The sequence below is a fragment of the Rhipicephalus sanguineus genome, chromosome 8, assembly GCF_013339695.2.
Source record: "Rhipicephalus sanguineus isolate Rsan-2018 chromosome 8, BIME_Rsan_1.4, whole genome shotgun sequence".
NCBI lineage: Eukaryota > Metazoa > Arthropoda > Arachnida > Ixodida > Ixodidae > Rhipicephalus > Rhipicephalus sanguineus.
In genome coordinates this window covers 164269073-164293933 of record NC_051183.1, presented here as the reverse complement: position 1 = coordinate 164293933, position 24861 = coordinate 164269073, and the positions used below count along the sequence as shown (strand labels likewise).

General features: G+C 47.2%; 1 protein-coding gene across 3 annotated transcripts in view; it reads left to right on the top strand.

The window, feature by feature from the left end:
* LOC119402446 (tubulin--tyrosine ligase-like protein 12) overlaps positions 1–24861 on the top strand; it is a 301835-nt gene that overhangs the window by 76068 nt on the left and 200906 nt on the right. For all 3 annotated transcript variants that reach the window (XM_049418643.1, XM_049418642.1, XM_037669599.2), the window contains one exon: positions 2229–2365. In XM_049418643.1, coding sequence (XP_049274600.1) covers positions 2229–2365 — 137 coding nt within the window. The remainder of the gene's footprint in view (positions 1–2228; positions 2366–24861) is intronic.

Sequence of the window (24861 nt, the reverse complement as noted above, 5' to 3'; positions counted from 1 at the left end):
ATGCATCCACGCATACTTATCTGTGTGGTTGCATATCTCTCTGACGACTTCTGCGGTAAAAAACAACATGAAGACAATGCCGCGCAGCACACGGGAGCGTTGGGTCAAAGTCCACTCCGCGCCATCTTCGCGAAGAGAATTGCGCTCTTTCTGCAGCCGGCACCAAATGCTCCCGCCCGAATGAAGTTAACACCTTGCAGATAACAGCTGTTATTTTAAGAACGCACCGGATACGTTTACATCGACGCGCAGCGATAAAACGACCCGAGGAGAAGACGAAACTTACCGGCGGATAACTGCTCATGTTCCGGGGAGGTTTGACGCACTTTCGCCGTCCGTACTGAAGCCTGGCGAATCGAAGTCGTCTTCCGTGTCTGTGCTGCTACCATCATCCAGAGATTTCCGCTCATATTAATTGGAATCCGTCAAAATTCGCCGTTTCTGTGGAGCACCCGCGGGCGGCGTCGACGCGAAGTTTGAAACAATGAGCACTCACCTACCCAACTGCGAACGAGCTTTAAAAATCTCCCCGCGGTGGAAAAAACAAACTCGCAAACAAAACTGATAAAAAACGTGTTATTTTATGCTTTGTATCGCGTTAGCTGTCCAGAACCGCTCAGAAAGTGCCAAAACTTGATCTTGAAGTCATCGATAACATACTATCGATGGGAATAGGTGCGGTCACGAAAGTGTTAAAGGGGGTACTGACACAAAAATTTTTGCCTCGCGTTTTTTTGCTGCAATGTGTTGCTGGGGGCCTGTTAGTCATAACATGGCGCATTGTTTGCTGCAGCGCGCAACACATAATTAATTACAGGCTCCTCATTACCGTCCAGTCTCAGTTTCTGTTTGAGAGAGCTTCAAAAACGACAAGCCACTGGGTGCAACTATCACCATCTAGCATGTGCAACGCACGACCATGTCAGCACACAGAACTGTGATGCACTTCAGCAAGGTCCGCATCCTCTGCTCACGTTCTCATGCTTGCCGCACGCACTGCGCAATGTCGTTGCCATCATAGTCCTCGTTGTCGTCTTTGTTCTCATCATGGTTCTCAACTTTCAACGCGTGCGCTGCGGCAACAGACTCGCGAGCAACTGCCGAAAAGTAGTCTGCTGGCGCAACTGCAAGCTCAGCGAAAGAGAAATGGCGACTATGACGTCATCATAACTTGTTGTACCGGCTGCAGCGTATTGGCGGCGGCGAAGTAGGGGATCACTTTGGATAACTTTCGAGGGTGTCAATGCCGCAAGGTGTGGCATATAGCGCTGGATCGCGCTCGCGAACTTCAAAATTGACAAAATACCTTCCAAACTATATTCACTGTTAATATTTTGCAGATGATATACGCATGTTCGCGAGAATCGATCCTGCAGACTGTCTCGCCTGCGAAATTTTGTGTCAGTGCCCCTTTAACATGAATACACTTTAAGGTCACATTCAGGCATAGGTGGTCTGCGAAAGGAGGTGCCGTGGAATAGCTTTTCCCGAATTCTAGCCACGTATCAGAAAGCCTTTTGTGTTTGCTTTTTTGGAGCTGAAAACAGCCTTGGCCTCCATGTTTTGGCACCGCATACTCGAACTCTGCGGCTGCAACGTCACCAGATATTTATAACTTGGTTCAAATCGAGGGATCACAAGAAAGTAGCCAAAAAGTAGTCAAGACATTTTTTCTGCCGCCACCAGCCTTAAAAAGTAGCCAAACCTGGCAACCCTGCTTCGGAGGGCCCTCGCAAACACCGCACAAGGTTCTATGGTACATGTGGCCTACTGATTTCTCTCAGATACACAGACTGTGTGCTTGAAATGTCTCTCCTGCTTTTTTCCAATATCTCTCCTACAGGCAGGGTAGCCAACCAGAACGTGAAAACGCGTGGTGCCTGTGAATACCAATGGACACAAGAAAATGGCCTTAGGACAATGACGAACGCTCGACTTTCAACTCAGCTTCATTGGAATGTCCATTGCCACACAAAACATACCACGTATCGTCATCTCCTGCCACAACACGAGAATTTAAAATCACATTTTACCTGCCCACTAGGTAGGCATGGATGTATTGCTGACAAAATCATCTTTATGATTTACAATATGAAAGGCTTAAGATCATATCTAGTCTTTCCCCTCTCTATGATGGTCACATGAACATATTTGATTTGCATTTCTTGCAACTGTCTAAGCGCAGTATGGTTGCATGGTCTAAATGTGCTCTTCTGATTGGTGTGCAGATGAGGTGACCCGTGACTATGCTGAGGGTCCCCCGTGTGACCCCCTGACTCGCGCAGCCCTGCTGCTCCCTTGGGAGCCACGTGACCTGACACATGTGGACTGCTGCCCTCCTGCACCTAGGCTGGACTTTCTCAGGGTAAACACACGACGCATCTCGTGTTGATTTACGCATTCAAATCGGTCCAGTGGGGAAAAATAAGGTAGTAATAATTCTATGCGGATACTCGAGGTGCATTTTTGCTTTTATGTTCTGTCTCAGAGGGGTGTTCATAAAGCGCATACAGTAAAACCTCGGTGATACGAATCTCGCGGGGTTACCAAAAATATTCGTATCATCCGAAATTCGTATCACCAGAAAACATGAAAAATTAGTATGCAACAATAGAAAGTTGGCATACGTTTTGATTTAGTGTTTCTCAGGGCCGCAGCGACGTCATCAACAGCTCTGAATGATTGCCAGTAAAGTTTGTAGACTTCAGCGATCATACTTGCACTCGTAAATATACGGTGCGTGCGCGCGTGTGTAATTAATGAACCGGATGTGTTGTGACGCTTGACCGCTAATAACCCCTTCCTAATCGTACTACGCTTTCTGCATGACACCAGAGTACTGCGGCGAAAGTGACTGAGAAGCGCTTTGCACACGATAGATAGAGGCCGAGCTCCTTCGCCAAGACCGTCCGCTTCGCTTCTGGGGGTCTTCGTCCACCTTTAATGGGACTTCATGACGGACCCGCAGCCCAAGTTTCAGTCTTGTTTCTTAGAACGTCTGATTGCCGGGGCATGACTTGCATCGACGTGGCAGGCACGTGTTAACACAGTACAAAGACGCTGCTGCCTCGAGCACAGGAGCACGCGTCAACGCGCCGGGGAAAAAAAAGCGCGAAGTCAACGTCATCTGTAATCTAAACGCGAAGGCGCCTAAAGGCCTCCAAGATTCGCGCGCACTATCTCGGAGGCAACGACGCACCGTTGATGGTCGCACAGCGCATGCCCGCGCGTGACTGCCGCGTCTTTCGGGACAGCGCGGGCACCACCTGTTCGTACTTGTGCGCTAGCGTACGTTCGTATAAAACGTCGCGGGGTGCAACTCGGTTCGCAACAACCGTACTCCAATACATTGCAGTCTAATGGGCCTTGGCCGGGACTACAGAAAAATTCGTATCGCCCCGAAATTCGTAAGAGCCGTGATCGTATCACCGAGGTTTTACTGTATTGCATACCTGCCATGTCTCCCGCATTTCGACCATTTCTTTGTTTGTGCGGTTGGTGGGAAAATCTTCCAGAAATCGAAATTTCTGTGCGTGATCTGGCCACATTAAGAAAAATCCAACCCAATCCAATCTAGGCTTTTTGCGAACCCATTGTGGATAGCTATTGTATAGCATTATGTAAACCAGTTTAGCAGGTGGTGATGTAAACGTGCAGCAGAATCTCGGTGGTACGAAACTGGCTGATACAAATTTGTGAAATTGCCCAGCTGAATTCCGCTGTGTCAAATGGGCACAAATTCGGATGTTTAAACATTTTTCCGCGTTGCGGTGGGTGATACGAACTTTGGTACCGAAACCATCAAGCGAGGGCTGAGAGCAGCCTGCTGGAAGCTTCGGAAGTACGTGCGCGGCCAGCGCACATGCTCTTAGAACTGTGGTTAGCGTTTGTCACAACCACTGTGGACGAAACCGCAGTCGCTCTTGACATGGTCATGCATGGTGATGACGAAACTGCTGGAACTCCGAAAGTGCACGCGCGTCCAACTCTCACCCAGTCAAAGCGACACTGCTTTCCGCAAACGCTGCGGGCAAAACTACGGCAGATGCGATCATAGATAGCAACAAGTGACGCAGTTTTGAAGGCACGTGCGCAGCCAGAGCTCGCAGATTGAAAGCGGAACTGCCATTTGCCGCAGCCGCCGTGCACGAAATCGCGGTTGCCATCGACACGATCATCGATAGCCATCATGAGCTCCGAAAGTACGCAGCTAATGCAGCGGTAGGTTAAAGGCAATGAAGTCATAAAAAGGCACGAAGCGTTTTGTCATTCCTGTTGTTTTTCGCTTATGACTATGGTGACTATGGTGGTATGGCATGACTATGGTATGGTAGAGCACTTAGTCTCATTTGGCCTCAAGCGAAGCTTTAACGTGCGCTTTCATGGCAGCAAGCTGCGCCGTCCTTTGTTGGTCCGTGCACCGTGTCCCAGAACGACATATGCGAGTTCTTTCAACAGAAAGAAATGTTTTGTGCATATATCGTGGTTTGACAACAGATTTTGCTAGTTTTTTGATGATACGAAATTTCAGGTGATACGAATATTTCTGCTCCCCCTTTAGATTCGTATTATTGAGATTTTACTGTAGTTAAGAAACCCTACGTGCATTGTTTGTTTGGCCAATCTAAGCCATTATAAGACCGAAACACCGATGTTTACGCTTACGGGGCTGTTCGGGATTGCCCCGCCCCCTCCTTTCAGAAATCTCCCGGATTCAGATTCGTTGAACTTGGCAGGTATGCATATTGTCAGTGTTATAGATTTATAATAGGTGTACACGATAGGCATCAAAATAAGTGAGCATCTGTCTAGTTTCAGTGTAACATAAAACTTCTGTTCTTTATACATCGTGCAACACCACTAGGCATCAAAACAAAAAGGGCAGCGCCCATCGCGACAGTCCGACTCTGTTAGCACAGGTGACTGCGATGCATGCAGCCTCCTTAGGCTACGAAATTTTGCCTCACCCGCCATATTCACCTGACCTCACACCATGTGACTTCTTCTTCATCCCTCACATAAAGAACACACTGCGCGGGAACATTTTCGGGATGATAAAGCAGTCATTGCTTTAGTCGAGCTCTTCCTGAACTTTCATACTGCAGTGGCATGCGGCAGCTTGTGCATGACTGAAGGAGATTTTGCATAGAAGGAGTAAACGTCCTTTCTTTTTCTTTGTCTCCCTTTCTTCATGCTGCCAATAATATGAAGTTTATGGACACCCTTTGTAAAGTCCAAATCGATAACATTGCCCCATGTGTCATATGTCCTGCTCGCAGAGGCTGCAGATAGGCGCGGCTCAAGAAGAGATGAAACGCTCCATCGGGCGAATTAGCATGAAGGAATGCTGGTAGGGGGATGCATCACTTGGGCAGCAACCGCAAACTTCGATCAAAAGAGCATGGTCGCTTGTTCTGGCGCGCACCTTATCTCGACAAACATCAGAGGGACGGCTCCTACCTTTGCACGTTCTGTGCTCTCACCACTTACGTCGCATTAAGGCGACAGAGGGCACAAAAACTGCTTCATTCCCTGAAGCGGTCGTATTCCCTGTGATGAGTAAAGGGCACAAGGCATGTGCCGAATGAAGAAAAGTTTTGATGGTACGCGATGGTATGCAAGGAACGGAAAATTCCTCGATGGTGGGCATCTCTGCCATGTGTGCAATTGATCAAAGTAGGGCTCGTGTGTCACGTTATCTCGGGAGCGCTTGCAACGTGGGATGGAGTTGGGAGAGAAAGAGAGTCGTGAGACCGTGGTGGCACAGCAAACACACTTTATCGCACACACCAGGGTAAAGAAAATTCACACACACTAAATTTACAACAAAAAGTAACACGTGGGAAACTGCTAAGCTAGTGCGCAATCACTAACTAACATCACAAAGCATTCGAGCTATGCTTAGCTCCCCCTAACTCGAAAGTCTGGCCACTATGGCCTCTCAGTCTGTCGCTATACCAATGGAATGTTCTTGTTCTGTTCGTGGTGTTTGCTGACTCGGTTCGATGCCAAAGTCGACGCCCTGTCCCGTCGTCGAAGCTCCTGTCGACGTCTCGGAGTCGTCATCGTTGATCAGCCGCCTCGCTCGTCTTTATTGCTGATGCTTTGTTCTTCGTCGAGAACATCGGTCTTTCCCGGTTAAGCCTAACTCTCGGCCTCTCCTCAGTGCCACTGGATCAAACTGCCGACGTGGGTCTCCGGGGACTTCACTGGGCTGCCGTCTTGTCGAGCTGGGGTAGTGCCGCAGATGCCCTGAGAAGCACTGTGATGACACTGCCGCAAGCCCGGGAAGCCTCGCTCGGTAGACATCAAGGTTGACGGCCACCCTCCCAGGCCTCTCGTACCGCTGCCTCCAGAGCTTGGCCCTGCTGTTCTCGTTGCGAGTGCGACGCTGACTTGCACCACCTTGCTCTTCTCCAATGCCACCGGACAATGACTGCCTCTTGTCCTGGGGTCCCTCACTTCAGCTCAGGTCGCGTGGCACACGCCCTTCCCCGGCCAGTGGTGTGCGTGGATGTGGCATTAGTGCACACCATCGAGGAATTTCCGTGCCCCGCACACCATCGCCACATTCCGCCTTTCGGCACGCGCCTCGTGCCCCTTTACTCATGACATTGTGGCATGAGACCTGAGCCATAGTGAATAATGCAAAACGAGGGAACGTGCATTATCGGTGGGACACCGTTGGAAAAAGGTAAAAAAAGCAAGCATCGCACGGGTGACGAGAGCAGCGGCAGGGTGTCAGCAACCAGAAAGACCGAGAATTCTCGTGGATTTTGGATAATCTGTAAATACTCGGGGAAAACTTGCTCCCATCAGGGAAAATCTACTGCGACTTTATTGAAAGGGAACGAAAGTCACGGTAACGCTGGCTTGAGAGTTTGTGGGCACATTTTTGAAATTCTGCGGCTGCTCTAGGGAAAGGGCATTCCGCCTCGCCTTCGGAGCGGTGAAATGGGAGAGCATCCGGCTGATGTGTGGCATGCATGAACCATGGCGGATAAACGGTCATAGTATCTATAAACATTGCTGGCACATTGTGTTGTGCACTCTTGTTTAGGTGTTTTGTGACTACGCAGTGTAGTTCTGTATTCTGTGCCGCATGTGCTGTTTGTGAGTGACCGATAAGGTGTCTGTTATCGCCGCGTGCCAAGCAACATGCATGAGTGGGTGTAGAGGTGGTAGCAGTAGATGTAGCGAGCTCTCAGTTATCTTGCTAGGAATCGCAATTGTGCAGGAAGTGGATGTCATGGACATGGCTGGTGTCTTGCAAGCCATTTTGATCGGGAAGAAAAAATTGCCGCTGCCATTTGTTCGCGCATATCGGAAAGCTCACCCTCTGTGATCCCAAGCTCTAAAGATGCTATTTTGGACTCTGTGAAGAATAGAATTTACAAGCAAGCGGCAATTGTAACCAACAGGCGCATTTACCGCAAGTGAAAGTGTTTATTTTCCGGTGAGGGCATTGCTGCAGCAAGTTTTAAGCAATCAACTATGTTTTGGAGCTGCTCGCAGTTACCAACCGCACTGCTGCCAGCTCATTATGTGAATATCTGGCGCGCAAAGCCGAATTACAAAACCTCTGTTGAACCAATGCATAGCGGCGACCGAAATTAGTCGCACTTGCTCAATTCGGCGTGCGATGTTGCAAAACAGAAAAGGGGGCCACCATAAACGGATGTGCCGTAATCCAGGCTGTCATTTTACTGTCACACGTTCTTAGACAGCAGCTGTTTTGCTGTTTCTTTATAGCGATAGAAATTAGAAATTAGAAAAATACGCCGTTCAAGCTCAATGTCGACAAACTTCGAATAGATAACTGTATTTATATGTACGATACCACGGCTGACTCTATCAAGCAATGCACAGAATAGCTAGCGCGTAGAAACAAACCCACACGTGTTCCTACTAATCCTCCTTCCTTGCCTCAAAACAGAAATTTACACTCGGCGCTATCACTGTCCTTCACTAACATACGTAGCATAATTCGTAAGGCCACGGAACTCTGCTCATATCTCGAAAACAGCGATTGCGATATCCTGTTGCTTACCGAAACGTGGCTAAATTTCGATATTGCTGATACAGAAGTCCTGCCCGACTTAGATCAATTTAGCATCTTCAGAAAAGACAGGGACGATAGGCGGGGAGGGGGCGTTCTCATTGCTGTAAGGAATCACATCGTATGTTCCATCATAGACACTGCTACTACGATAGAAATACAGTCGAATCTCGTTAATACGTACCCGCTTTAAGCGTACTAACGGTTAAAACGTAGTTGCGACGAATCCCCGACCGAGTCCCGTAGAGCCCAATGCATTCGCTGACCGCTTAAGCCGTAGTGGTTCGCCCTATGCCTACCGGTTAGTGCGTACCCTGCGTACCGCGATAACTTTTTGTGCCATAAAATTTTACTGCGCCGCTCAACTTCCCGACGCCAGAATGTGCCGCCAAAGGTCTTCCGCCTTTTTGAGAAGTGCGCAGATCAGTCGATCCCCGATCCCGACTTCCGCGCGATTGCGGCGACGCCTTTGCGGGTAAGCATCGGGATAGAACGAAGGTGAGGTGGCGGCCACCGACGAACGCGCCGACATGACTTATCGCCGACAACCTTATCACATTAAGGGGGGACGTGGCTTTCGGTACCAACTTTCTTATTTCTTCATGGATTTTGATGAAAATTGGCACACTTATTTGAAATGTTGTTGTAATGCTACTGTAGAAATTTCATGAATATATCTTTACAACTTTTTGATTTACAATATATTTCACCTTCTGCTCTTGTTCCGAGTCTGACTCGCTTAAAAAATGCGATAGGAAACTCGTTCAAAGTGCTATGCATTCTAAGATGTCTGATTGCGGGCGTGACATTCTTAGATTTTTTTATTTGCAACAAATTTTTTTTTTAGTTTTCCTTTTTTATGAGGTGACTGCGCAACAGGCATCGAGGCTTTGTGCAACTCGTCAAATAGCTAATTATCAAAAGGCCATACTGAAAAAGCAAGAATGTCACGCCCTGAACTGTGCTTCAAGGAATATAGAACAAAAAACGGAACTGAAATAGACCCAGCGGTCAGTGAGAAATCAGCGGAACAAGCGAAGCAGGAAGCAAGAAAAGTCGTTTTGAGAAAACGGCTTTTAAAGTTGTACCAACGATATTACTTCATCAAAAGGCACTGGGGTCGTAATCTTTTGAGTCCTTCGTAATGTGCACTTTCTTGAGTGCCCTGTCTTTAGTTTGAGGTGCCTTGCTTCTCTAAAACACAAGAAGATTGTGATCTTTAAGGTGTTTTATAAGGTTGGACCTCCTGCACATGTGGCCTTTCATCGGTTGTGCCTTTGTTTTCTTTCTTTTTTCTTAAAATCCTTTTCTGATATACAAAAAACATGTAGCATGAATTTTAAACGAAGTTATGAAGTGGTGTAATAGACATGACAAAAAACAAGATATTGTAATTCAAGTAGGTCATGTACTATGATGATTTGCCAGCTTTCTTGTATTCATGCTCTCATTAACATAATTAACAGTCTTGATTGCAATTGATCATTGAACCATTTTTATAGGATACTAAAAGCGGCTCTCATCATGGCAACCTATCACTTCCTCCTAAATAACAGGCAGTTATGGCCAAGACATTGGTGGAATAGGAATTCCTTAGCAGTTTATTCAAGACGCGAACTGGGCAGATATGAATTCATCTCCCTCTTTCACTCGTCAAGCTAATTTGTAAACCTCGCCTGCGATGCGCTTCATCATTCACCCGGTCGCGGACACGGTTTTCTGCGAGGCTTTTATTTTTTCAGATGATTCATGAGCGCTTACGGCGATACCACGCACGGCTCCAAGCGCGCCTAAATTGCATCAACAGTGCTTTATTTCACTTCTAAGTGCTCGGCCGCATAGTCCGGGAAGTCAGCACGCGATGTGCTGGGTGGCGGCATTCGGTGACGATGCGCAATATGCCTAGGTGCGGCGACGAAAAATAGGCGCGCAACGTGTTTGGCCTCGCATTGCGGGACGCCGACGCGCGCCCGCTGCGCGACGAGCTTGGTCGTGGGGTCCGCTGCCGATGCGTAAAATGACCATCCGCTGTACCGAGAAGCCGGCGGGGGAAGCGCTTCGTTCCTTGCGAAGAAGCACACTGCCGCGAGTCCGCTAACGCGTTGCTCTTGCCCGCAAAGTTCGAGGTTCGTCTCGCGTGCCGACGCCGTGAGCGGAGTTAGGCCTAGTGACGACTCCGAGCAGTAGACGCGCCGGCCGCGGTGCCCGATGTTTCAAAGTTCGTAAGGCGTGGTCGCGAGTACAAAGAGTCGTCCTGCGATCATCTTCGTCACGACGTCCGAAGTGCGCATAAGCAGAACCTCCAACCACGGATCCGACGAGTCAACGCTAGAAAGTCGGTCCGAGACGCGCGTTTGCGATGTTCGCTACGAGTGCGGCGCGCCATCGTAATCCCACCGAGCTTCCGCTAGTAGCTCCAAACTAAAACGTAGTTCTTGTTCAAAGTTATCGTCGAGCCGTGAACACAGAGCGATTGCGAACACGCAACGAAGTAGCGCGACTTTCGACAGCCGTGAGCTCGAGACGCACGAGCTGCAGACGACGATCTCCCGGAGCGAGCATCGAACCAATGGCGAGGCGCGCTGGGGCAACATGGCGGACGCGGCCAATCGGAGGGCTCGAAACGACCTTCGAACATTTGCTTTTTGTGCGCTTGTTTGCGAAGGGAGGAGCCAGCTGCGGCGGGGAATTTGAAGACGGAGAAATGCGCTTTCCGATGAGCCCAAGATATCGGCGCCCGGTGGCGTCGTTGCGGAGCTACGATTTTTTGAAAATCAGTGTTTTTTTGCGATTTACCCAATAATTTTCGCCACCTCGGTAGGCGCAACAATTTTTTTATAGCACTTCTACGAGGTTTTCGGTGAAGATATTTTGGAATCGGATATAAAAAGGGCTACAGAAACTGAAAATGTGATTTTCAAAAAATCGATTTTTTGCCATTTTTCGCGATACGAAAGCCGCGTCCCCCCTTAAGTATGTGATAAGCAGCGTGTGCGGCGCAGCGCTGCTTTTTAAGCCTACTGCACGCTTTTATTAGGCGACAACCTGAACACGATGGGCCGCCGATCGCTGCCACTTCGCTGTGCGCGGCCGTCTTCAAGGCTGAAGTTGAATTAATGGCACAAATGCTCGGACAGGGACGAAGAACTTCAGCGATGTACCAACTAGCCCGACAGCAAACGCTACTAAGCCGTCATCAGGCGCGCACCGCTTTGTAGAAGCGAAAGCAGATCGCTGTTGCGTAGTTAGCGTTGCGGGCGCCGAGAAACCTTGCTGCATTGACGCTATCGCACTAAACGCACGTGTAAGATACAGCAAGCGTAGCGCGGGTGTAACCATACTGCACGCTTTTATTAGGCGACCACCCAACGCGCCTCCGTCCGCTGCCAGGACCGCTAGAGCATCGCGGAGGGCGCATCGCTTGCATGAAGCTCGTCATCGCTGCGTTAACCGAACAAGCTACTCGCCGCATCTGTGCACGATCTGGAGCGAAGTAGGTATGAACAAGATTCCCACGATAAATGCGCGCGTGCGGCACAGCAAGCGGCCCGGTAGTGACGGCGTGAGCCGAGTAGGCGACGCGCTGCACACAACTAGCCCGGAGGCGATCGGCTCCACGCGGCCGTACCACGTTTCACTGGAACTGTGTCAGTTTTCGTTCAGTAGCAGATCGCGGTTAGATGCACGCACATATACGGCGGAAAGCAGACACTGTCCGTTCTGTCGCTATGTCGGTCACTGCGTTGACCGCGTATCCCGGACCCTGCAATAGTTTCGAAATGCTCTTCGGCGTTGCCACTACGCGCTATCGGGCGGCCGTGCGAGTGTGCCAGGATCTTTTCTCCACTTTGGCAAAAAGAAAGAAAAGGCTTTGCGGTGGGTACTTTAGGCAATATTTGCTGTGGCACTCTATTTATTTGCTGGCGGCGATGGCGTACGCTAGGAGATGCAAATTTGTACTTGTTGTTTAATGCGTACTACCGTTTAGTGCGTAGTTATGCAGCGTTCCCGGCAGGTACGTATTAACGAGGTTTCACTGTATTATGGATCTGCATTACGCATAACATGTCTAAATCCGTTCTTGGCATTTGCTTTTGACCGCCAGATAGCCCAGACACATTCCTTACTAACTTGCGCGACAACATTGCCAAAATCAGAGGCAAGTTTCCAAAAGCCAATATGCACCTTTTCGGTGACTTCAATTATCCTGAAATTGATTGGATTAACTTGCGTTCTTCCTCACGAAACTGTCGTGATTTTATTAATCTCACCCTGGATTTTTCATTCGCACAGCTAGTCGACATACCCACCAGAGATCAAAACACATTAGATTTAGTACTAACATCTGCTCCAGAGACTGTCGGTGTCATAGGTTGTATTGATGGCTTTAGTGACCATCGCCTTCTAGAACTAACAATTGAAATACCGTCCACCACTCGCCAAGCCAAAGAACATATTGAACTATAAAAAAGCTGACTTTAGAGCGATCAATGACGGCCTGAAATCATTTTCCGAAGCTTTCTTATAAACATTTTCACACAGGTCGGTTAGTGAAAACTGGATTGCCTACAAAGAGAAATTAACGGAACTAACCCACGCTCATATACCCCGCACAAGGCTACGTGTAAACGTATCAAAACCTTGGTTCCATAGGTCACTTCTAACACTGAAGAACAAAAAGAAACGCCTTTTCAAAATTGCGAAACGCACCGGCACAGAAGCATCACGGAAAAAACACAAGGATTTCGAAAGGGAATACTGTAACGCTATTCGTAGTGCTAAAAAGCAATTTTATTCGCATGAACTTCCCGCCCTCATTAAAGACAACCCCAGAAGGTTTTGGCAAACGATTGCTCCTCAAAATACCCGTGATGACATAGTGTTATTGGATAGTAGTGGGAACCCTGTTGCACAAGAGCACTGCTCAGGAATACTGAATAATTACTTCACAGCTGTACTTACTCAGGAGGACCATTCAAATATGCCACTGCCTTCTGAAGTAAACTATCAGTACATGGCACCTATAGTAATTACATCCCAAGGTATTTCAACGTTGATCAACAAACTTAAATTATCTAGTAGCTCCGGCATAGACGGCATTAACTCGAAAATCCTGAAAAACACTGTCAACATTTCCAGCACCATCTTGGCCTACATATTTGAACAATCCTTATCAACAGGTGAGATACCCAACGATTGGAAGGTGGGGAAAATTATTCCCGTCTATAAGACCGGAGATAAACGCTGTGTTACAAACTACAGACCCATATCACTAACAAGTATTCCATGCAAAATGCTCGAACACGTCATCGCTTCTAACTCTGCTCAGTTTCTGGAAAATAACGACTTCTTCTTTGCGAATCAGCATGGTTTCAGGAAAGGGCTCTCATGTGAAACACAGCTCATCGAATTTACTCACGAACTACACCAGAATATGGACAATGGCTTCCAGACGGATTGTATATTCATCGACTTTTCGAAAGCATTTGATCACGTCACCCATACCCGCCTTATAGCTAAACTGTCATCTTTACATCTTGATTCATTAACAATATCGTGGATCCGCAATTTCTTATCATCTCGCAAACAGTTCACAGTCATAGGCGATCATTGCTCCGAGTTAAGTGACGTCACATCTGGAGTCCCACAGGGAAGTGTATTAGGCCCCTTATTGTTTCTAATTTTCATCAATGACCTTCCCGACGGAATTGTATCTAACATCAGGTTATTCGTGGATGATTGTGTCGTCTATCGTAAGATTTCCTCGCATACTGACCACATCACCTTGCAGCAGGATCTTGACAGAATCACCAACTGGTGTTCATCTTGGCAAATGGCCCTCAACACGGATAAATGCAAGTTGCTTACTTTCAGTCGTAAACACACCAACTCGACATTCCATTACTCGCTTAGCAATAATTTTGTAAGCGAGGCATCAATGTACAAGTACTTGGGTATACATCTGACATCAGATTTAACTTGGTCTATCCATATAGAAAAAGTAACCGCAAAGGCATCGCGTACACTTGGGTACCTAAAACGAAATCTTCGAGATGCACCGTCAGCTACACGTAAACTTGCCTATTTATCATTCGTCCGTCCCCAACTCGAATTTGCATCACCCATATGGTCACCCCATCAGGCATATTTGGTTCATCAACTCGAATCCATACAAAGTCGTGCAGCTCGTTTCATCGTTGGCGACTACAGGCGAACATCGAGCGTGACTGATATGAAGTCGAAGCTATCTCTTCCATTGTTAGAGACGCGTAGGAACATTGCACTTACCAGCCTCCTTCATAAAATTATCTGGTCTCATCAAACATCTACACTACCGCTTATTGATGCGCATCGTATATCCCGTCGCCTTCACAATCATCGAAGTTTGTAACGTCTGTTCGGACGAACGAAGGCTTTTAATTCATCGGCTTTGCCCCGTGCCATAAATCATTGGAATAATCTTCCAGATAATGTGGTGGACTTACGCGACCCTGACGACTTCAAGCGAGAACTTCACGTTACGTTTTCGTAACTTTTTTTTTCTTTCTCCCTTCTTTGTGCTTTTTCTTTGCACGTACATACGACATTGTTTAATGATGTTTGCATTGCGCAAAATGTGTCGCTCTTCTTTGTTTAAACATTTGCTTATTCAAGTGTGGTATTGTTTCCAGATGCAAGAATATTATTGCGCATTTCCTATTGTTTCCAGCCAAATCACTACTAATACGAAATGTTCAGTGTGTTAAAAACAAGTGTATTAACATCACTTACCTGTTTTTGATCTACTAACATATGCTCCAAACTGTTCGGATTATGATGTAAGACCCCCCTCACATAATGTTCCAATGGGAACCTGTGATGTACTTGAATAAATAAATAAATAAATAGATGGCCGCTTCAGGCGAATTTTCCCTGTCGCCATCACCTTCCCTCTTAGGTCCCAATTGATAACATCGGCCTGCGCCTCCTATGTTGTATGTGCGAGTGAAAGCGCATGAGAGCTGCCGACAAGGGGACTTAAGTAGAGATGAGACAAGCCAGCAGTCTGCTTCGTGCAAAAGCCGCTTGGAGGCAGGAGCCGGAAGGGGTGGGGGGTCTGCATGAGTCTGGCAAGAAATGCGTACTTAGCACCATCGAGTGTGGTCGCGTGTGGCATATCTTAGAGGGGATCAGCAGACTGCTCATACATGTTGTGTTCTGATCACAAAGTTTCCTTTGGTGCTATAGACAGATCACTTCACTGGCTACAGTGGCCGCATTTCCTATATGTTCATATAACATTCCAATTTGTTATCGCATGCATCATTTCACCCTCATGACGAAACAGCGGCTTTCTTTTTTTAGCGTGCGGTGGTTTTCAATGTTGTGCATTTGTCACACTGAGTGGAGAGCAAGCGGTTCAGCTGGATAATATGATAGTATCGGCGTCTCACTACTCTGGGCAACACCTGAAGTTTTGATGATAAGTGGCCAAGTGGTTATAGCCCATGAATGCTGACCCAAAGGTCACGGGATCGAATCCCTGCTGCGGCAGCTGCATTTTAGATGGGGGCGAAAATGTTTGAGGCCCGTGTACTTAGATTTAGGTGCACGTATAAGGACCCCTAAACCACCCAGAGAAATTTAGTTGTGGTGGGGAAGTTGTGCACGAGTCTACAACAAACACGTAGCCGTGAAACTTTTTCGAAACGGTGCCGTAATAGCGGAGTTAGACGCGTTTGATGATCGAAACGTGGCTACTGATCCTTTCGCTCTTTCCCTCACTACCCACTGCTCATTGGCCGGTCTCCTCTCCCAAAGCCGCTTTGCCCTCCTTGCCGAACGCCCTTTGCAATCTCACGTGACATACCGTCATCGCTGACGCGCTCTTCGAAACAGCATGCACTTTCGGTTGGTCGCCGCGACCGCGACTCCGCCAACTCCGTGCTTCTCGGCTAACCGCTGTTGTTGCCGTGCCGGCCCGTGCTCCTACGAATCGTGCCAGTATGGACCCTGTGTTGCGCGCACGCTTTCAAAGGGTCGTCAACATGGTAGAAAACCGGAGCCAAACTCCTGCAGCAGGCGTGGGTTGTAATGGTAGTCTTCAGGAGCAAAGTGGCACCCTCAAACACGTACAACACTGTTGCGCTTTGATTGCGCCATAACTCTGATGTGCTCAAGCCAGGCATTTCGCAAGGTGACGTCACGAGGTAACACGTGTCACGTCTCTTCGTTTTTCTAGTCAGCACTTTTGCAGCCAAGCACCACACACCATGCGTGAGAGCCATCCCAAACACTGTCAGATTCAGTCCGTGCAGCTTATCAGACTGCTAGGCATGGCTGTGCTGGTATGGTAGCGATTTGGCAGTTGCATTACGGGCCGCAGTTGCCGATTCGCAGGCGCACACACGCGGGCAACACGACGAAAGAACAGCAAAGCGCGGGCAGCTGCTTACAGACTAATCGGAATTCGTAGGTTCTGTTTATCCAATCACAGCATCGCCTGCATAGCACATCACAGATTGAACACACGTCACGCACGTCACTAAGCAGACCGGATGGGCCCGGAAAGGAGAAGAAATTGTTTTTTGGGAATTCGTGGTGCGCCCACGGCTTGTAGCGCTGCCACGTATGGCATCGCTGATCGTGATGGCATTCTGCACACGATGCGCGTGTTTACTTGAAATGTTTGAAAAAACACCGGAGGTGGTTTATTGGCCCTTTAAAGAACCCCAGGTGGTCGAAATTTCTGGAGCCCTCCACTACGGTGTCTCTCATAATCATATCGTGGTTTTAGGACGTTAAACCCCAGATATTATTATTATTAATAAGTTTTGATGACAAGGCACAGCGGCCTAAGAAATGGAATTGAACTGTACATTAAACCTGCAATTCTTTCGTCTTTACATGTGACACACCAGTGCTGTGAAGAAAAATTTGAAGGCATGGCATCATATCATGGTCGCCAGATCTTGGGTTCAACAAAATTGACTTTTTTGTGTAAAAAAAATAAGTTTTTTGAGACTGCTGTATAAGTTTAGCATTCTTCCGATATTTCCAGTCTAAAAATGATTATTTTGGTGATTATACCTGGCAGAAAAAGTCAACTTTCAGTTTAATGAAGTTTTGTTTTGCTGACTTCGTTGTATTGAGGTTCAAATGAGATTAAGCTGTTTTTATTTTTTAACATGCATACTAGAGTGTGACATCATTGGGCGACATGGTGTCAGCCTGTCTTGGTTCTGTTTCACTCTGGGCATTTCGCAGTAGCACTCAGGCGAAACCTGGAAAACTCGGGGAATTTAGAAATGTTAACTTGGTAGACACCCTGAGCGGGTGCCGGGTCCGGTGGTACAGCCCTAGAGTCTATGGTGTGGACGACGATCTCGGCAGCGACTGGGTAAGGCTACGATGGAGTTGCACCAGCCTCATCAGAGTGGTTCTTGGAGCAGCTGCAGCGCTCCACCTTCAATGGCGGAACGACTTGGACCCACAAGAATTCCCCGAGACGCCATGTTTTCATTTCAGCCATGGAGTCACTTGTAAGCAGGGGCCGAGAAGGCAGCTAAGGCTAACTACTCTATACTGGTGACGGCCTTGACGACAACTGAGAAACTGGCAATGGGCACCAGTGGTGCTCAATGCCAGTTTCCCGGTCATCTAAAGCCTGCGCTTGCGTCTAAAGTCTGCGTCTGGTTGCGACCGATCAGGACCTCATCGAGGCGAGCACAACGTGACACAAGGTACAAGGAGTTGGCTTGGACGCTGAGCCTACCGTATCAACACTAAGAACGCTCCATTACTGGCCTGGTGTGCCACCGATGGCGGCGCTGCGAACAGCGCTCCGGTGACACAAAGGTGGAGATTCAGCTTTTGTCGTCTGCTAGGCTGTGGCTTGAACAGCAGCATTTTCTTTATACTTCGCTCACGTAGCACGGCATTCCTCAACTACTAGCTATATTTTCTTGTAATGATAGTTCTTAAGGTGGCTGCTAGCATTACAGGAGGTTAAGAAACTTTAACATTTAACGTATCTTTTATATACACAGAGCCATTGCGGTCAGGATCATACCACCAAGTTCGTAGTGTCACTCACTGGGCTGGATGGCGTTGAAGTAGCTTACGTGAAAGCACGAACGTCCCGCCAAGCGAGTTCAAGAGAGTCTGTGCTAATTTGGAAGCGAAGCGCGATCAATTTTACGGCTTATTCTCAAAAGTTAGCGTTATGTATACAGACGTGAACGAAAGTTCACACTTCACTCCGAATAGTAGTCACGTACAAAAAACGTTTGCCGACAAAGTAAAATTGATAACTTCGTCGACCAGCGGGTTATTGCGGACAGCTAGCATAGATTGGGCGAGTTGAATGCACATTAAAACTATCGGCTCCGAATGAAACGCCAGCAGTGGTGCGCGTGGTACAGTTCGCACCCTTATGATTAGAAATGGATACCTCATGCGGTTTGCCGCTCTAGAGCCAGATTCATGCTTTCGATTGCGCAGTGCTGCCTAATCGGTTGTGCGTGCATGTCAATGGTGATGACAGGACGGCGTGTATTATACAGTTCCTAATGCTTGGGGAACGCGCTTCACTATTCGTGTTTCATTTGCCACCAATAATACAGCTTGGTAAACAGTAGGAAAAATCTGCGAATATGTCTAAGAAGAGGAGAAAGAGAGCTCTTTCTGACCAATCTTTTGGACCCTTTGGCTGGCTATTGCTATTCTTTACCGCGCTGTAACAAGATTGAATATTTTACGGTGAAAGCTGTGGATTCCTGATCAAACGCGAAAATTCACCGTTGGCGTCCCTAGTCGGCAGCGTCAATACGAGTGATGCAAGAAATCATCACACGATGACGTCACCTTTATTATGACGTCCTTATGTCATCGCAGACCGCCAATATTTGTGACGTCACAACGTCACGTCACATGATGACGTCATCACATGACATTGTCGGTTTGCATTGCCTCTGTGATTGGGGGGTCGATCACGGAGGCAATGCAAAACCAGGCGATTTGTAAAAAGCTTGCTATGCCTACGATCCTGGACGCAGTGCAAAACCACATTACGTCCAAAAAGCATTCAGAAGGAGGCGGGGAACATCGACTGAACATCATCATCATCATCATCAGCCTGTCTACGCCCACTGCAGGGCAAAGGCCTCTCCCATGTTCCGCCAATCAACCCGGTCCTGTGCTTTCTGCTGCCACGTTATACCTACAAACTTCTTAATCTCATCTACCCACCTAATTTTCTGTCTCCCCCTCACGTGTTTACCATCTCTTGGAATCCAGTCAGTTACCCTTAACGACCACCGGTTATCCTGCCGACGTGCTACGTGCCTGGTCCATATCCATTTCTTCTTCTTGATTTCAACTATGATGTCCTTAACCCCCATTTGTTCCCTGACCCACTCTGCTCTCTTCCTGTCTCTTAAGGTTACACCTCTAATGAGGTTTATTGGTCACGCCTAAGAAACAGGCAGTAGAACACAGGGCGAAGAAGATGGTGGTGTTCGCACGCAGATCTCGCGGTGCCTCTGCTCGTGATGATGATCGTTTTGCCCCCTGTCATTGTGTTTGTTCCTTCATTATACACCTATCATTTTCCTTTTTATCGCTCGCTGCGTCGTCCTCAATTTAAGTTGAACCCTCTTTGTAAGTCTCCAGGTTTCTGCTCCGTAGGTAAGTACCGGTAAGATGCAGCTGTTATATACCTTTCTCTTGAGGGATAGTGGTAGATTACCATTCATGATTTGAGAATGCTTGCCGAATGAGCCCCATCCCATCCTTATTCTTCTAGTTATTTCACTCTCATGGTTCGGCTCCGCGGTTACTACCTGTCCTAAGTAGACGTACTCCTTTACAACTTCCAGTGTCTCGCCACCTATCGCAAAGCGCTGTTCTCTGCCAAGATTGTTCCACATTACTTTAGTTTTATGCATATTAATTTTCAGACCTACTCTTCTACTTTCCGTATCCAGTTCAGTAATCATGAGCTGTAATTCGTCTCCCGCGTTACTCATCAATGCAATGTCATCAGCGAATCGCAGGTTACTGAGATACTCTCCATTAACTCTTATCCCTAATTCTTCCCAATCTAGGGCCCTGAAAACCTCCTGTAAACACGCGGTGAATAACATTGGAGAGATCGTGTCTCCCTGCCGTACGCCCTTCTTTATTGGGATTCTCTCGCTTTCTTTATGGAGGACTATAGTGGCCGTGGAGCCGCTGTAGATTTCTTCCATTATGTTTATGTAGGCTTCGTCGATGTCCTGATTCCGCAGTGCCTGCATGACTGCTGATGTCTCCACCCAGTCAAATGCCTTCCCGTAATCTATGAAGGCTATGTATAGGGGTTGGTTGTATTCCGCGCATTTCTCTATCACCTGATTGATAGTATGAATATGGTCTATTGTTGAGAAGCCTGTACAAAATCCTGCCTGGTCCCTTGGCTGATTGAACTCTAATGTCGTATTAATTCTGTTAGCAATTACTTTTGTAAATAGCTTGTAGACAACGGACAGTAAGCTTATGGGCCTGTAATTTTTCAGGTCCTTGACGTCCCCTTTCTTATGGATCAAGATAATGTTGGCATTCTTCCAAGATTCTGGTATCCTCCCCGTCGAGAGACACTTCGTATACAGGGTGGCCAGTTTTTCTAACATAATCTCTCCACCGTCTTTCAACAGGTCTGATGTTACCTGATCCTCACCAGCTGCTTTGCCTCTTTGCATTCCCTTTAGGGCTTTCTTTACTTCTCCTGTCAATACTGGTGGGATGTCAGATTCCTCTGCGCTAATACTGCTTCTTACGTTATCATCCTGACTGTCTCGGCTGCTGTACAGATCTCTGTAGAACTCTTCCGCTACCTCAACTATTCTATCCATATTGTTTGTGACATTGCCTTCCTTGTCCTTTAATGCATACATCTGATTTTTGCCTATGCACAGTTTTGTCTTCATAGCTTTGAGGCTTCTTCCGTTCTTTAGAGCATGCTCAATTCTCTCCATATTATACTTTCTTATGTCGGATACTTTACGCCTATTGATTAGCTTCGAAAGCTCCGCCAGCTCTATTTTGTCTGTTGCACTTGAGGCTTTCATAGCTTGACGTTTCTTAATGAGGTTTTTCATCTCTTGGGATAGCTTACCAGTGTTCTGTCTGACGACTGTACCCCCGACTTCCACTGCACACTCCTTAATGATACTAGTCAGATTATCATTTATTGTGTCAACACTAAGGTCGGTTTCCTCGGTTAAAGCCGCATACCTATTCTGAAGTGAAACTCTGAATTCCTGTACTTTCCCTCTCAGAGCTAGTTCATTAATCGGCTTCTTGCGTATCAGTTTCTGCCGTTCCTTCCTCACGTCTAGTTGAATTCTAGATCTTACCATTCTATGGTCACTGCATCGGATCTTGTTAACTACTTCCACATCCTGTACAATGCCCGGGTGGCCGCACATTATGAAGTCTATTTCATTTTTAGTTTCGCCATTAGGACTCCTCCACGTCCCTTTACGAGTAGCCCGTTTTCTGTAGAAGGTATTCAAGATGCGTAAATTATTGCGTTCTGCAAACTCTACTAGTAACTCCCCTCTGGCGTTTCTAGAACCGATGCCATATTCCCCAACTGCATGATCTCCAGCCTGCTTCTTGCCTACCTTTGCATTAAAGTCGCCCATCAGTACAGTATACTGTGTCTTTACCTTACTCATTGCTGATTCTACATCTTCGTAGAAGCGTTCAACCAGTTGATCATCATGGCTGGATGTAGGCGCGTAGGCCTGTACCTCCTTCATCTTGTACCTCTTATTAAACTTAATTACGATACATATCACCCTCTCATTAATGCTATAGTATTCCTCTATATTACCAGCTATATTTTTATGAATAAGGAATCCCACCCCTAGTTCTCTTCTGTCAGCTAAGCCACGATAGCATAGGACGTGTCCGTTCTTCAGCACTGTATATGCCTCTTGTGGCCTCCTAACCTCACTGAGCCCTATTACATCCCATTGAACACCCTCTAATTCCTCGAATAGTACAGCTAGACTCGCCTCACTAGATAAAGTTCTAGCGTTATACGTAGCCAAGTTCAGATCGATGAACAAAAAGAACATGGATTTCGTCTTCGAGTCATCTTAGGCAAACGCATAAGGGACCCTGTGAGTCTCTTTAGTACAGTGACCGCATCACGCCCTACCAGGAGTCGACGGTTGAGAGCGATTTACACTATTTTGTTGCAAATACGTCTTACTACGAATTTTGATGCGAAAGCTTTGTATTTATCTACGTTAGTATGACTACACTAATTATGTTCAGCATACTTTCAAACGACCGGGGACGTGTCAGCAAACGTTGATTTATTAACGTATGGGTTAAAAGATGCTGCAAAAAAAAAAAAGAAGTAAACAACTCCGCACAACCTACGAAATATTTCATATCACCGTCGTGCATCCCCTTTTGACACGTGCTCTCAACCTTTTTATTTCTTGTTTAAACTGCAAGTACTTAGACGTGTTTGCATGGCAGCTGCTGAAAACTTGGATTTAATCAAAGGTTGTGGCCTCTTACGACCATTTAATTTATTTGAATGACATCATACGTCACTTGTCATGCGCCTAAAACTCCGAACAAAGCAATTGAATCGAAGGAGCAGGCTTGGCAACCGAACACGCACAGCACGCGGTGTACGTATGTTGCGCTTTAAAGTAGACATGGTAGCCGAAGCTCCAGCGCTGAAATCTGTGATCGAAAATGGGCTGGAAAGTCATTTTGAGTGCGTCACAGCCATAGGACAGTCGTGAAAAGAAATCGTCGCCATACATGCAGATGTACACATTGATGGCTAGCAGACGATACCAGGAGCAATCGACACTGAACGTGCTCATGACGGCAACTCCTCTCGATTTCTTTGGGCATTTTGCTTGAACATTCAGTACAGATTGCGTTATGAACTTGCCCACTAACGTTTCAGTAACTCGAGCAAGAGAGACTGGCTGGTAGTGTCGAGCAGCCTTCACGTAGCAAACGCGCGCTCGAAGAGTGGCAACCGAGTCCCCTCTCTGACATCACACGCGAGAGGGCACCACTCAAAGATCTCGAGGCCAATAGACGCGACTGTGAGAAGCCAATGTGTCTAGACTGCTGTTGCAGTGAAGACTGCGTTAAGCTGAAGTAGAGCTTTCATAAATGTGATTTCTATATATTTGATTTGTGTAGAATATTGGATGACGCCTGTTGATTTAGATAAACTTGTTTGCTGTAACGCTGCTGCCGCCTCCCACGTCTCATTCCATCCACTGCATGCACTTCAGGGATACGTGACATTGGCTTACGCTGGCGTTTGGTCTAGTTATGTAAGATCAGATCCTAAAGGAGTTCGCTGCTAGCCTTACTTTGTATAACTGTCCAATTTGCAGCTGTCACATTCATTTTCTCACCCTTGTGGCGAAACTGTGACTTCTTTTAATGAGAGAAAAAAATGCATTTATTGCAGCATCTAAGATGTTTGTCCTAACAATTAGCAAGTTGCTGTCATGATTCAACACATCACAAAAGCTTTTTACACCATTTTGTCTGGCAGGCCGTGCCATGCGTCTCACACCTATACTCCATCTCACCACTACTGTTCAGCACTACCAAAGCTACGGGGTGTAAGGAAGCTATATGCTTGTGCTGCAAAATATAGTTCCAGATATAATTACGTTACAATTCACAGGGTTGAGACATTTGTGCTTGTTTAGCACGTGTTACATCGCATCAGTGAGTGATATGCTTATTCTTCATCACATTTACGTCGTATTTCTTTAATTGTTGTATCAGTAACCGCCGGTAACAGTGGTTACAAATCAACATGGCAGCGCCAATGCAGACGCAACCGCCCGCTTCGATTTGAAGTTGTGCTTGTTACTTGCCCACATCGCTGACAGGAAGAAATAAATTGCAAAATGAGCCATCGCTTTGCGCCATCTCATGACGAGGACAAAGCACAGGTACATGTTGTCGTTACTGGTGAGATCAGACTTTTGTTTAGCCATGCCTGCTAAGCTTAACGTGCCACACATTTGAGAACGGTTCATGAAAATAGCGCAATATAGTCATGAATACATTGCTGTCGAAGCGTCAGGACATGAATCTAAAGCAAATACAGGCGTCAGTTTGGAACTTACGGGCCACAAAGTGCACAACGACGACGTGATAAATTCCAGGTGGACGGCAATAGCGTCGATGGGTGCAGCCATGTTCTCTTTTTTCGCCATATGTTTGCTTTACACGCACAAAGCGGGCGCGCAGACACCATGGGGACGCTGAGCAGATAACGCGGCACGGATGAATACATCCCGAGAGATTTTTGCCCTTCCTCTTGGCTAATAGGCCCTGCAGCCTCCGCAGTGCTGAAGGGAACTTCTGAGATGGTGCATAGTATGCTACAGTGTTCAGTAATGCCAACTTGACGTGGCCCGTCAGTTTGTGGAACCCACTAATTCGTGAGTGCTGTCACCTGAATGGCTTGATGCTATGTTGAGAAGCTGAAATCTCGGATAATCACCAAGTGTTGACTACAGCTCTCTTGCATTCTGTGATGTGCCCACGGGATCAGTCCAGCACCAACGTGCTCTTCGGCTTTGGAAGACCACCTGGACACCGTATGAGGTGGTACCATTCGAGGACTTTGGTGAAAAAAATTAGTGCGGCTTGCACTAAGTCATGCAAGGCTGGGTCACAGCAGAGCTGCCGGGCAGGTTTCAGTTTCTCTCGTTAACAATCAGTACTGAATGGTTGGCTGGTGATTGAGGGCGTGACCAGGGTGTCGT